This window comes from Cervus canadensis, chromosome 4, assembly GCF_019320065.1.
Source record: "Cervus canadensis isolate Bull #8, Minnesota chromosome 4, ASM1932006v1, whole genome shotgun sequence".
Classification (NCBI taxonomy): domain Eukaryota; kingdom Metazoa; phylum Chordata; class Mammalia; order Artiodactyla; family Cervidae; genus Cervus; species Cervus canadensis.
Genome location: NC_057389.1, coordinates 57,996,790 through 58,008,978, shown reverse-complemented (window position 1 = coordinate 58,008,978; position 12,189 = coordinate 57,996,790). Strand labels below are relative to the sequence as shown.

Below are 12,189 nucleotides of genomic sequence, written 5' to 3'. Positions count from 1 at the left end.
GAAAGAGGAGAGCGAAAAAGTTGGCTTAAAACTCAACATTCAGAAAACTAAGATCATGGCATCTGGTCCCATCACTTCATGGCAAATAGATGGGGGAACAATGGAAACGGTGAGAGACTTTATTTTTGGAGGCTCCAAAATCACTCCAGATGGTGACTGCAGCCATGAAATTAAAAGATACTTGCTCCTTGGAAGAAAAGCTATGACCAACCTAGACAGCGTATTAAAAAGCAGAGACATTACTTTGCCAGCAAAGGTTCGTCTAGTCAAAGCTATGGTTTTTCCAGTAGTCATGTATGGATGTGAGAGTTGGACTATAAAGAAAGCTGAGTGCTGAATTGATGCTTTTTAACTGTGGTGTTGGAGAAGACTCTTGAGAGTCCCTTGGACTGCAAGGAGATCCAACCAGTCAATCCTAAAGGAAATCAGTCCTGAATATTCATTGGAAAGGCTGATGCTGAAGCTGAAGCTCCAATACTTTGGCCACTTGATGTGAAGAACTGACTCATTGGAAAAGACCTAGATGCTGGGAAAGATTGAAGGCATAAGGAGAAGGGGAAGACAGAAGATGAGATGGTTGGATGGCATCACAGACTTGATGGACATGAGTTTGAGTAAGCTCCGGGAGTTGGTGATGGATAGGGAGACCTGGTGTGCTGCAGTCAATGGGGTCACAAAGAGTCGGACACAACTGAGCGACTGAGCTGAATTGAACTGAACTAGGAATAGGGTCCAGGTTCAAGAATGCTGGGCAAGATTTGGGAAGCTGAGGCCTCTTGGAAATGTCTGGTACTTCAGTGACCTTTCCCATTGTCCTCTGAAACCTCACTTCCTCCACTTCTAGATGGCTCAGTGACTTCTAGATCAGTAAAAAATGATTTAGCATTGCAACTTTCTCAGATATTACCATGCAAATATATCCTTCAACTCATTTACACCTCAATTAACACTTCTGGGTGAATTTTTCTGTGACTATATCACCAGGACTAACTTAGAACTCCAAATCCTCAACATTTAGAACACTTCTGTGCCAGTTTTTGCTTAAGCACGCCAACCACACAACAAAAATAATTCCCACTGTCAAATTCAATCTCTATTTGGTAAAAGAGGAAACTGTGGGCTTAAAGGGCTCAGGATGGAGGTGCTGGCAAAAGTAATCAGCAGGAAGAGTGAGAGCACCTGGGAAGGAAATAAGGGACAAGAACTTGGCAGTTCTCAAAGAAAGGGAGGTAGGTGCAGAAAGAAGTTCAAAGAGATGAGAAAGGACATTGACAAATCAAGGGGGAAACTTCTGAGCAGAGCCACAATGTTTCCTAGCAAATTCAATAGAATTGAGTAGTACTAGCCTGGCTTTGGGAAATTGTGTTCAAGACCTAGGCTGGGAGGCCTGCAGTAACTCTTCATCTGCTAAACCACTTCACCTAGAATCAGCCTCAGATTTTCTATCAGTTTCTCTACTTTTAGAAAAATTTGTTGAACTGTAGTGAATTTTTGTGGGTGACACTGAGGTTTGCTGTGTGCCCTATATGATTGGGGTGCTGCCCCATCCAGTCCTGGAAGAAAGATACTGAATAAATCATCCCTCTGTTTGATGGAGCCTGTGCTTCTGAGATGACTTGTCAATTGACCTCCCATTGGATGAAGCGAGAAGCAAGGGAAGGACACACAGCAACCAGCCCACCCCTGCCACCTGTTCCTGCTTTGGAGTCCTGGAGTCCTATGTTAGAATAGGGAGGAAGCCGTCCAGTAAATGACCACCATCCTGTTGTCTAGACATCAAGGAAGAAATATGGGCTCAGAGAAGCTGCACGGAAAGGCTATACTTGGATTTCCTGTCAGAGGTAGGGTTCTGTATTTACATAAATAGTAGGATTCTCCAGCAGAAACCTCTCTAATATAGCTTGCTAGAGAGCAGAATTCAGCATGAAGTGAATTCATCCTTAACCTCTTCCCAAAGGGTATTTATTTGACAACAGGAAAGTCAACTTGGCTAATGTGGTATTTCAATGTCAATTTCAGGGTAAAGGCTTTCAGTCTCTTGTTGATACCAGTTCACCCCATCTCTCCCACATATAAATTCCTTAGGACTAACAGCTCATATTTGCATAATATTGTCCAGAATCAAGGGGAAGTTTGTGGCCTTATAATGAAGATGTCAACTGAGTTACCTAGAATGAAACCACGTCCTTAACCTAATTAGTCCAGCATGATAAGAAACTGAACTAAGTCCCCCCAGCAGTCAGAGTAACAATAATAATTCAAAAAGAATCCAGTACTAAAAAAAAATAAAAAAGAATCCAGTACTTCTAGACATTGTTAGGTCACCTGGAGAGTTCTATCCCAGTGAATGGATTTTTGTACTGGAACTGGCTAGGAAGTCATGTGTTTTTTGCATTGTGGCTTAAATAAAATATATCAATTATTTTTTAAATGCCATAGAATTGCTGTCACATGTTGGATAGTCCAGGAAATAGAGTCTCTGAGATTTGCATGCTGAAGGTTTATTGGTGAGTGTTCCTAACATTAAGCTGTGAGTTATAAGGGAAGCAGGATTAAGCAGAGGGAGAAATTGATATAAGGAGTGCAAGTCTTCACCCTTACCTCCACCCCCATCGACTGGTCATAAGTCAGCTATGAGCCCTCAGTAGCCAACACTCCCAGCAGTTTAAGATCAAAGGTCTTGATCCTGAAGTGGGACCTAGGTAGTGGTACTCCACATTATCTGCTGCAGTTCCAAGTGTCTCCACATTTACTATTCCATTTTACCTACCAAGTAGCCTATGAGATAGACAAGGCTAGGCCGGGATCATTCTTCCACACTGATGCACACTAACACATAGGAAAATCTAAGTCCCAGAGTCACCCAATACTTGTCCCTGGCTCCCACCCAGAAGGATCTCTGCTCAAAATATTGTGTTCATTTTCTGTTACAGCTTGAGTTTACCAAATGTAGAATATAAGAACCAAAAAAGATAAGGAAGGCCAAGTAGTCTACCCACTTCACTTTAAACGTAAGAAAATAGTTTCAGAGATGGGGATGGTTTCACCCAAATCAAGCTGCAAGTCGGTGGCAGAGCCCAGCCTTTTGACTAGATTCTCTGCACTCACAAGCCAGTTTTCATGACCTCTGATGTACTGGGCATGATGTACCACATAGAAGCTATAGACATGAGCAGGTTACAGGCCCTGCCCTAGAGGATTTTAGAATCCAGTAGGTTTCTTCAGACCACTTTAATAGTTTCATTGAGACAAGCAGAGTGAAACTTTCTGTTCTAAGTTTTCTTTCTCCTGTTACTTCACAGAGTCTAAATCCAGAAGAAAATAGCATATGGTTGCTTCAGAATGGCTAATTTGTATTTTCTTGTGTTCTAAACTGCCATCAACCAGATGCTTATGGCGCTCCATGGAGACATACCCAGATGACTCTTCCATTGACTCTCCCCAACCAAGATTCACTTCCAAACCAGTGTCATGGTAGAGATTATTAAGAATAGAGATGATTCTTTTTCTCATTCTCTTTAAACGACTTTACAGTATTTGTGAACCTTCATTCTGTTTCTCAGACACAGAAATCATAGCTCTGTGGGGCACAGGGGGTAGATTTAGGTTGATGAAGTCATAGATCTATCCTTCCCAGTGCTATTTCCACCAGTAGGATGAAAGTAAATCACGTCTACCTGGGGCAGGCAGAGGACATTTGCCTTTTTATCATTCAGCTCTTGTCACCGGAGTGTCTGAATCAAAATGCATTGTACCTCTCGTGTTCTCACTCTGCAGACCAACTGGTGACAGCTGGTCACTATAGCTCCTTTTCTCTCCCTTCTGTTGGAGTGGTTAGTCCTCATCACTGCTTAATAAATCAAGTGAAACAAGGCAGATCTGATAAAACGTTCTCTCCACCTCCCAAGCTTCTCAGAGAGCTCTCCACAGGGGTAGAAACTTGTACACGTGCCTTACCTCCAAAAGGAGGCCCCAGAACTGCTAAAACACTCTAAGAAATACTCATGGGAGCATAGACCTTAAAAGAAATTAGACTGCAGGTCAGAAAATAACTTTAATGCCAAGGAAAAAGGATCAGTTCACTTCGTCATTTTCCTTGCTCTGGCTCTGTAGACTCCTCCTTCCTCTGACTTTGAAATGGCAGGGAGGAGCAGGCTGTGTTTCTAGGCTGACTGTCCACATGGGAAAGAGTCTTTCATACTGGCAGCTCCCTCTCAGATCTGGAGGGATGCTAGTGTCCTTTCAATCTGGGAGTAAATGGGAAACAATAATTTATATCTGGTTCATTGCCTCTACTGATGCCATCACCTTCTTCCTTACAGTCACAGGGCAGTTGCATCATCATCAGATCCATTGGGACCCAAGGTTGCTTTTAAAGAACCTGCAAAATAAATATAATGAGGATGGGTGAAGTTATTAGCCATGGTGGGGTAGAGAAAGAAGAGTCTGGGCCTTCGAGAGTATCTCCTTTCTGGTTAAGGAAATAGCGCCTGAAAGGAGGAGGAAGGAGAAGGAAGGAACCAGGAAAAAAATGCACCTTCTCTGCTGAGGGGCATCCTTTGCTGTTATTCATGTTGATGTTCTTCATCGAGATAAGAGTGATGCTCTCTTTCTCTCCATTGGCTGTGGAACCGCTGGGGAAGGAAGGGAACATGGGTTTTAGAAGGAAGGAGCTGCAGGGCATTGGGGGTCAAGGAATTGTTGAGGCAGGGTGTTGAAACTTAGACCTTTGTTTTGAGAAGCCTTTATTTTGGTGGTAGATTGTCATCAAACGAGTATGTGCTTTGAAGCCCAAAAGACTTGTGTTTAAATCTTAGTTTTATTACCTACTACTTGTGTGACCTGGACCAAGTTAAAACCTCTCCTGCGTGCTAAGTTGCTTCAGTCGTATCTGACTCTTTGTGACCCTGTGGAGTGTAGCCCACTAGGCTCCTCTGTCCATGGGATTCTCCAGGCAAAAATGCTGGAGTGGGTTGCCATTTTCTCCTCCAGGGGATCTTCCCGACTCAGGGATCAAACCCACGTCTCTCATGTCTCCTGCATTGATTGGTAGGCAGGTTCTTCACCTCTAGTGCCACAACTTCTCCTAAGTCTTAATTTTTTTAATATTAAAATGCAGAAAAATCTGCCTTGAAGAACTCTGAGGATTAGAGATATTATAGTGCTTGGCACATACAAGGTGTTCAGAAAGTGGTTCCTTAAATACGTACCCTCTGTTTAAGGAGTATATTAGAATCTGAGTTCCTTCGCTTTTCATGAAGAGGTTAATAAAGACTTAGCCTTGTGGGTAAAGGATTCCTTGGGGGTAAAGTCCATCTCCTCTCATCTGACTGTTTCTTTTCAGTTCCACCCCTATCCTGTCCACCCCCAGCCCTGGCCTCAGTGAGACTGTCAGGATTCTGTGTGTGTGTGTGTGTGTGTGTGTGTGTGTGTGTATGTGTGTGTGTGTGTTTAAAAGGCAGGAAGCATTGGTTCCCTCTTGGAGTGGAGGAGTAAGAGGTCAGTAGATGATTCTTTCCTTGTACTTCTAACAGTCTTACCTTTCGGAGAGCCCTGAACTCCCAGGTTTCTGAGGATCTGTAAAAACCCAAAGGCACAGGTTGGAGGCCACAGGCTGTAACTCAGAAGCCCAATTGGCCCTTCAAAGCCCACCTAAGTGGACCTCCCCCCATTTCCCATTTCCCCTGTGTGCTATTCCTTCCCTCAATTCTGAGCTGGGTGTCAGGCCTAGAGTCTGGTTGTGGGTCCCTCATCAAAGAGAGGCAAAGGGGGCCCTGAGAGTCACGGCATGTACCTTCAGACTCCTTGTTCTTCTGACACTTAAACCTTAGACTGACCACACTGACCAGGACGATCACCACAACCACTAGGATGGCAATGAAGCTGATGACACCTGAACAGGGAAAAGAATGGGGTGAAGGAAAGACAGAGGAAGGGACAAAAGAGGCCAACAGGAGTCCAAATTCCCTTCCCAGCTGAGTGCTGTTTATACAGATTCTGGGAGCAAAGTGAATTCCCCTTCACTCCCAAATGAATGCGCTCTCAGCCTGTATACCTGGCCAAAGTGATCTCCACAGCCCACCCCATCCTCTCTTAAGAGCACGGAGTCTAGCAGAGTCCAAAAGAGCTGAGTGGAGGGCCAGTGGAGGCTCCATCCCCACCAGCATCTTCCTCATCAGCCAACCCTCCTGAAATAAATGGGCTAGATTTGAATTTGTGTTCCCAGACCCAGCGTTCAAGTCAGTTCAGGCATGAGCCTCCCCCCACCACTCCCCACCTTCTCCCTCTCACCAAATGCAGCCACAGTGAGCACCGTCTCTGACGTAGGGCTGGGTGGGACAGTGGAGTCTGCTGTCATCCTAAAACTCATGTTGGGTGATGTGGAAATAACATTGCTAGAGGTGTCTAGAAAGGAGTAGGGAGGGATGGGGGTATCAGTGGAGGGAGTGACTCAGCCTACATGAGAAAGCCAGCCCCCTCCCACTTCCCCCAGGCAGAGGACTGAGGAGAGAACTCCCACAAAAGACACCCTCCCACCCTTCAGAACTGGGAGACATGGGATCACGGGAAGAGCACTGCTGGTTGCTCATGTTCCTAGTTCCTAGGACTTCAGAAAGTTCAGGATGCTTCCCCTCATTATGCTTTTCCCACCACGCCCATGGGGCCCAGAGGAGGGCTGCAGAGATAGGGAGCCAGACTGGGCTCCTAAAACAAAACATGGGGAGCCATCTGTGTTTTGCCAAATGTTGAACTGGGAGGAAGGAAGGGCACTGGATGTTTGTCCCCAGGCACTGACCTAACAAGTCAGGCTGCCAGTTAATGGACACAAGTTTCTGATGCTCTTACAATGCAGTACGGTTGCCCATCTCTGCCCAGCTTCAACACATTTACTGCAGGCCTGATTGCAATTCCACGATTTCAGTTCCTTATCTTCACCCCCCGCCCTACCAAATAAGGTGGGAAGTATAAAAAAAGTCGAAGAGCAGAGGGCTGGGACAAGAGAAAGGGTCAGGGCGCTCTGCTCTGTGAGCACAGACAGGACATACCTACGCTCATGCTGTTGCTGCTCCTGCCACTGCTCGGAACATCAGTGCCTGCACCATAAAACAGGGCCCAGATGGAAGGTACCCACCCACTCCTGGTTTCCTCCCATACTGCCGGGTGAAGCTCAACCTGCCCTGAGAAGCATGTAGCCATTTCCCAACCTTTTATGCCTTCCTTTCCATCATTTTGCATTTTCTTACCCCCTCCCCCCCAATTATCCCATCTATGCCTTTGTCAATGCTGAGTCCAGGCTCCTTTTACCTTCACTGTGACCCATTCCTAGCTCCATTCTCTCCACCCTCATCCCTAGGCCGCTCTATTTGTCTCCCAAAGCAGGGTACCACTGGTGTGGATCCTGGTGTGAACCCTCACTCTGGGGCAGGACCCTGGGCCTCCTGAACGAGGAAGAAGGAACCCAGTCAGAGATGACCCAGTGTTTTTCCACCCCTGGCCCCGGGTACTCACTGAGTCCTGACGTGTGTTTCTGTGACTGGGACCAAGTCAGTCCCGGAGAGGACGGCAAGTGACCAGCTACGGTGCTTGAACTCAGAGTCACGGCTTCTGTGGAGATCTGTGAGGGCATCTCTGATGCTGCTGCAGGTTAGGAAGCGTGTGTGGCCTCCTTAGAGCCTCAGCCAGCATGTGACCAGGGAGGCTCTTTAGTCCCAAACCTGCCTTCAGGTCCTCTGGGCCTTTGCCTTTGCAGTGCCCTCTGCCTGCGGTATGCCCTACCGCCCTCCACCCCACAGCCTCCATCTGACTGATTACTTTTTGGGCCTCAGCTTCGGAGATCACTCAGTCTGGGATGTCTGGCCCTACATCTGAAGTGGTTGATGTTGCCTGGGTTCCCATAGCACCTTTGGCTTATGCCCATCATGGCCCTTCCCCACCTCCTAACGGTCAATGTGAGGTCCTATTTACTTGTCTGGTCCCCTACTACTCTGTATTGTCCTTTAGAGCAGACTCTGTGTCTGCCTCATTGTTGGACCCTCTCTGGATGGCATCTATAACCTGAGCAGTGGGGTACCTGTGGTCCAGGTGTCGGACAGAGGGCTTAAGCTGTTGGCCTCTGTGGAAGAACCTGCAAATATAGGCGGAGAGCAGTTGGAGGCTGGGCAGGTTTGGTGATGCCCACACTCCCTAGCCCACCCAAGACCCCTTGGGTTCCAAGCAGGTCTAAAGGGCTGGGGAGAGGGCTGGGCAAGGGGCAGGGCTTGGCCATTCAGCAGCCACACTCACTTGTTTCAGGGGAAGTTGGCTGTGTGGTTGAACTTTGACTGCTGAAGGCTCCTGAAACAGATCATCTGAGACTGAGGGTCCACTGCCTCTGACTGCTCTGTCTCCCTCTCTTCTTCACTAAGCTGGTGTTTTCTAGACTTTTCTCCCTACCCCACCCACCACCCAATCATCCATCTCTCTCCACTCGCAAGGCACGTGAGAGATTCCTGCAAAACAGGCCTGGAGCTCTTCCTTCCTAAGCACCCAGACCTGAATGATGGAGTAGGTCCTGTGAGCTGGAAGCTGCGGCCGGCAAGAGAAAGGAGAATACATAGATTAGCTTGGCGAGCTTTCTGCCCAGTGTGCACCATGGAGAAGAACCCAGCCCTTTTGGCTTCCAGGCCCCTGTGCTAGAAGGCAGACACCCTGGCAGAGGGCAAGAGGATGTGACTCCAGCCCGTGGCGCTGGCTTCCTCTGTGACTCAGTCGCCCTGTCACCACCACTTCACGGTTCAGTGTCCCAAAGTCCTTTCCGGTCTCTTCAACCCCACATGGGTTACATAGAAACCTGACACGAGGACAGGGGAAGGTTGTTTCAAATGAGCAATACGTCCGAGGACAGAGGGCCAGTGACAGACCACGTCTAGACAGAGACCCAGAGCTCCGGTCTCTCACTGTAGCTCTCACTACAGTGCTGCAGAGCCATTCCTTTTCTGTGAATGCTTTCCTCCTGGCCTTGCCCCAAGGGAAGGGGATGAAAAGATGTGGTGAATAAGATGGAGTTAGGGGCTGGGCTTGGTGTCTGGGCTGTCTGTCTGTCCCTCCGGCTGGAGGTGGGGGCCTACACAGGAAGCAAGTTCTGAGGTACATACTGGAGGCAGGGAAATTCTTGAACGAGCAACCAGTGTACTCTAACAGGTAGAGACTACTTTGGAAATGGTCACTGTTAGCCAAACCCAGGGAGGAGGCAATTATCAGGAGGCCCCGGTCACAAGCCCTCGTTCCCTGTTGTGTACGTACATGTGTATGCCTGTGGGCCTCCACGCAGAGGTCGTGTGTGCTGGTGTGCCCATACATGTGTCCCCTTTGTGTGTGGGACCTGAGAGGTCAGGTTGTGTTTGCTCATTTTCCACAATGAAATCATTCCTGAAACCTATGAACAATGTGAAAGGAAAACATCATGGGGAAGTGGAGCCGCCCAGCTGGGTTCCCGTCCTCCACTGGCTGGGCAGGGACTGCAGCCACTGGCCTGGCCTCATGCTCCCTCGGCCCCTCATCAACAGGGAAGCACCAGGCCTGGAAGCCCCAGGGCCCGGGTGAGCAGAGGCGGCTAAGGGCCAGGGGCCCGCCCAGCCTGGGGCAGCCTGCTGGTCTGTTTATTTTCTTTAACCACTGCATTTCTCTGTAAGGCTATCACTCAGATGGAGAGGAATTAATTGTCTCCAAGCCCAAGCTTGCCCAAAGCCTGGGCAGTGTTTTTCCGGGTCACCATCTCTCATAGACCCATTCCCTCCTTGGGTGGGGGTGTCAAGCGGGGTGCTAAAGCTTCTAGGTGCCCCAGCCTAGAGAGAACTCTTCCCAGCTGGAGATGACCCTGGGCGAACACTTTCAATCTGAGGCATGTCTATCAGTTATCGATAGACATCTATCAGATAGATCAATCTATCAGTTATTGATAAAGCATATCTAAGGTACCATCTTAGTTCTAGAAGGTTATAACTTTGGTTTTTAGTCAGAAGGCACAGTTTACTGCCTTCTTGCTCTTTTCTAGAATCAAAACTAGTTAGAAGGAGTCTCAAAGTCACAAGCTCCAACAGGTAGTAACCTGCTCTCTCTTTGTCTCCCGTCTCCCCTCCCCCCAACTGGAACACTGTGTCAACAGTGGATTCCTCAGTGAGGAGAGGAGGGACTTGGGGAGCTTGTGTTCCTACAGGCTGAGGTGCCTCAGACCACTGGGCATGCAGAACTGGAAGAACACTGACCACAGGGATTTCTTATTTTCTTGTGTCCTCTCTCTTATCCCTACCTGTTTCATTCCCTTCTCTACTTCCCCTCTTCACCACCATCATACTATGTTCCTCAGCAGCATAGTTAAGTAGCTAAAATCATGGATTTTTTAGACTGACGGTCTTGGGTTCAAGCTCTGATTCTGTCACTTACTGTCTGACCTGGGCCTCAGTTTTCTCTTCTTTAAAATGCAAGTGATTTTAGTAGCCCACAAGTGGTTGTGAGGATAAGAAAATGCACACAAAGCACTTAACTCAGTGCCTGACAGCTCATGCTCAAAAAATTCTGGACAGTTTAACGTTTGCCCCTTCTCTTAAATCCTCTAAGTTTCAAGTCTGCCCTGAATCTGTGTCTCCATAGTCAAGTCTCTCTGTGAGCCTGAATATCCTCGAAAGATTCTCCAATCCAACAAAGAAGACAACAGTGAGCGCTCTGAGGTCCTGGGAGGAGCGGTCAGGATACTCAAAGGTGCTCATGGTTCAGGTAGAAAAACTAAGGACATTCCCAGCCCTGGTGGCTGCCTGGGGCAGGATGGCAGGTAGGGAAGCTGGGAGAAGCCTAGGTTTGTGAAAATGTCCCTCATGAGTTTCACTTTTTAATTTCCTCCTGTGCCATTTCTGCAGTTTCTATAACCACCTAGTCCCCAAGCCTCAGGTCAAGTGAGTGACTTTGTCCACCTGGGAGGGGGTCGGTGGGGTGGAGGGGAATAGGATTGGGATGATCGGAGTTTTGCACTCAGTCTTTGGGCTTTCAGAGACATGTCTGACCTCTCCAGGAGACAGACAGTTGGAATACTCAGGCCCTCTCACCCACCACCAAGGAAAAACCATCCTCCCTCCCCTCCCTGTCCAAATACTCTGGAACTTCCTTCTGCTGCTTTGAGCACAAGCTCCTAAATCCTCAGCGGAGGGCTTGTGGAAGGTGGAGTGGGGGTGGGGAAGGCATGACCAAAGGGAAGTTTCTGCCCTGTGAGTCAGAATCTCCTGGATTTTTCATGATTCCGAGCAACTGCTCCCTAATTAGAAGACCCCTTATGAGCTACCTCATAAGTCATAAGCTACCAGAGCCCTGAGATATGTTGTTCCCAAGTCATTTCTTTTGAGGATGATTTCATCTGCCCCTCTAGATGAAATGTGTACAGCTTCTTGGGCAAATAGTTCTTTGTAGCTAACCTGAGTCCTCATTGCTGTGATTTGACCGTAAAGTCAACAATTGGAGATCCAAGGTTGTTATTTCTCATATGAAAGAAGAAAAAAGATCACCTGTGAAGCCCGAGGTACAGACCATTTTGTGCTAGGACAGCCTGGAGGGAGCTTTCCAGCTTGAACCTCATACCAAGACAGTCACTTCCCACATTTCAGGGGGCCAGCCTCTCTGGGGGGCCCAGTTCTCCCTGGAAAGTTTCCCACCAAAAGCGTCTAAGAATATCTCTATTTTACTGCTGCCTGGGAATGACCAGCTCCCTAGCCAAGTGATCCCCTTCATAACAAGGTGCTGGAATTTCCCTCTGGGAAAGTGAAGCCCTGGATGGAGAGCCTGCGTGCTGTGTGTGTCCCAAAGGAGGGACAGGCACCCAGAACTGCCGGCCACTGGAGAGGAACTGCTGAAGGACAGTGGTGGGTGCCTCTTACCTTGGAGTAGGAGGAAGCTCAGGATGGCCCAGCGCAGCTGTGTTTCTCCGATGCTCCCCATGTCAGCTGGGTCTGCGACAGGCAAGCAGCCTCTGAGTGGAAGCTCTGTCCATAGTGGAGAAGAGAGAGGGACTGCGAGGGCGGGGTGGGGGGTGGGGGCCGGCTCTCCAGGAGCTTCCTGTCAAAGAATAGAAGGAAACAGATTGGGACTGGCTCCAGGGGCCCTGCTCCGTCAGGCAGCCCAGCTGAGGATGTAAGGCTGAAACAGCAGCGCCTGCGCCCAGGCTCC

General features: G+C 48.3%; 1 protein-coding gene across 2 annotated transcripts; it reads right to left on the bottom strand.

Annotated features, from left to right (window-relative positions):
• Positions 1-4,041: 4,041 nt before the first annotated feature.
• On the bottom strand, positions 4,042-12,055 carry ECSCR (endothelial cell surface expressed chemotaxis and apoptosis regulator). Of its 2 annotated transcripts, XM_043465351.1 has the most exons (10): positions 11,901-12,054; positions 8,284-8,334; positions 8,072-8,125; positions 7,510-7,635; positions 7,047-7,094; positions 6,292-6,405; positions 5,795-5,893; positions 5,541-5,577; positions 4,538-4,634; positions 4,042-4,381 (listed from the first exon to the last, which is right to left on the bottom strand). In XM_043465351.1, exons 1-10 carry the CDS (start codon positions 11,959-11,961, stop codon positions 4,373-4,375), a joined length of 696 nt encoding a protein of 231 aa, XP_043321286.1. In that variant the 5' UTR covers positions 11,962-12,054; the 3' UTR covers positions 4,042-4,372. The 2 variants fall into 2 exon arrangements, with proteins under 2 accessions (XP_043321286.1, XP_043321287.1); XM_043465352.1 differs by lacking the exon at positions 7,047-7,094 and having other exon boundaries at positions 11,901-12,055.
• Positions 12,056-12,189: the final 134 nt, after the last annotated feature.

Bases quoted from the DNA above. Each gene is read 5' to 3' on its own strand.
- ECSCR (XM_043465351.1), bottom strand. From the start codon at position 11,961: ATGGGGAGCATCGGAGAAACACAGCTGCGCTGGGCCATCCTGAGCTTC. The intron at 8,335-11,900 runs GTAAGAGGCACC...GATCTGTTTCAG, and splicing joins GAGCTTCCTCCTACTCCAAG to GAGCCTTCAGCAGTCAAAGT. The intron at 7,095-7,509 runs GTGAGTACCCGG...TTTATGGTGCAG, and splicing joins GAAACACACGTCAGGACTCA to GCACTGATGTTCCGAGCAGT.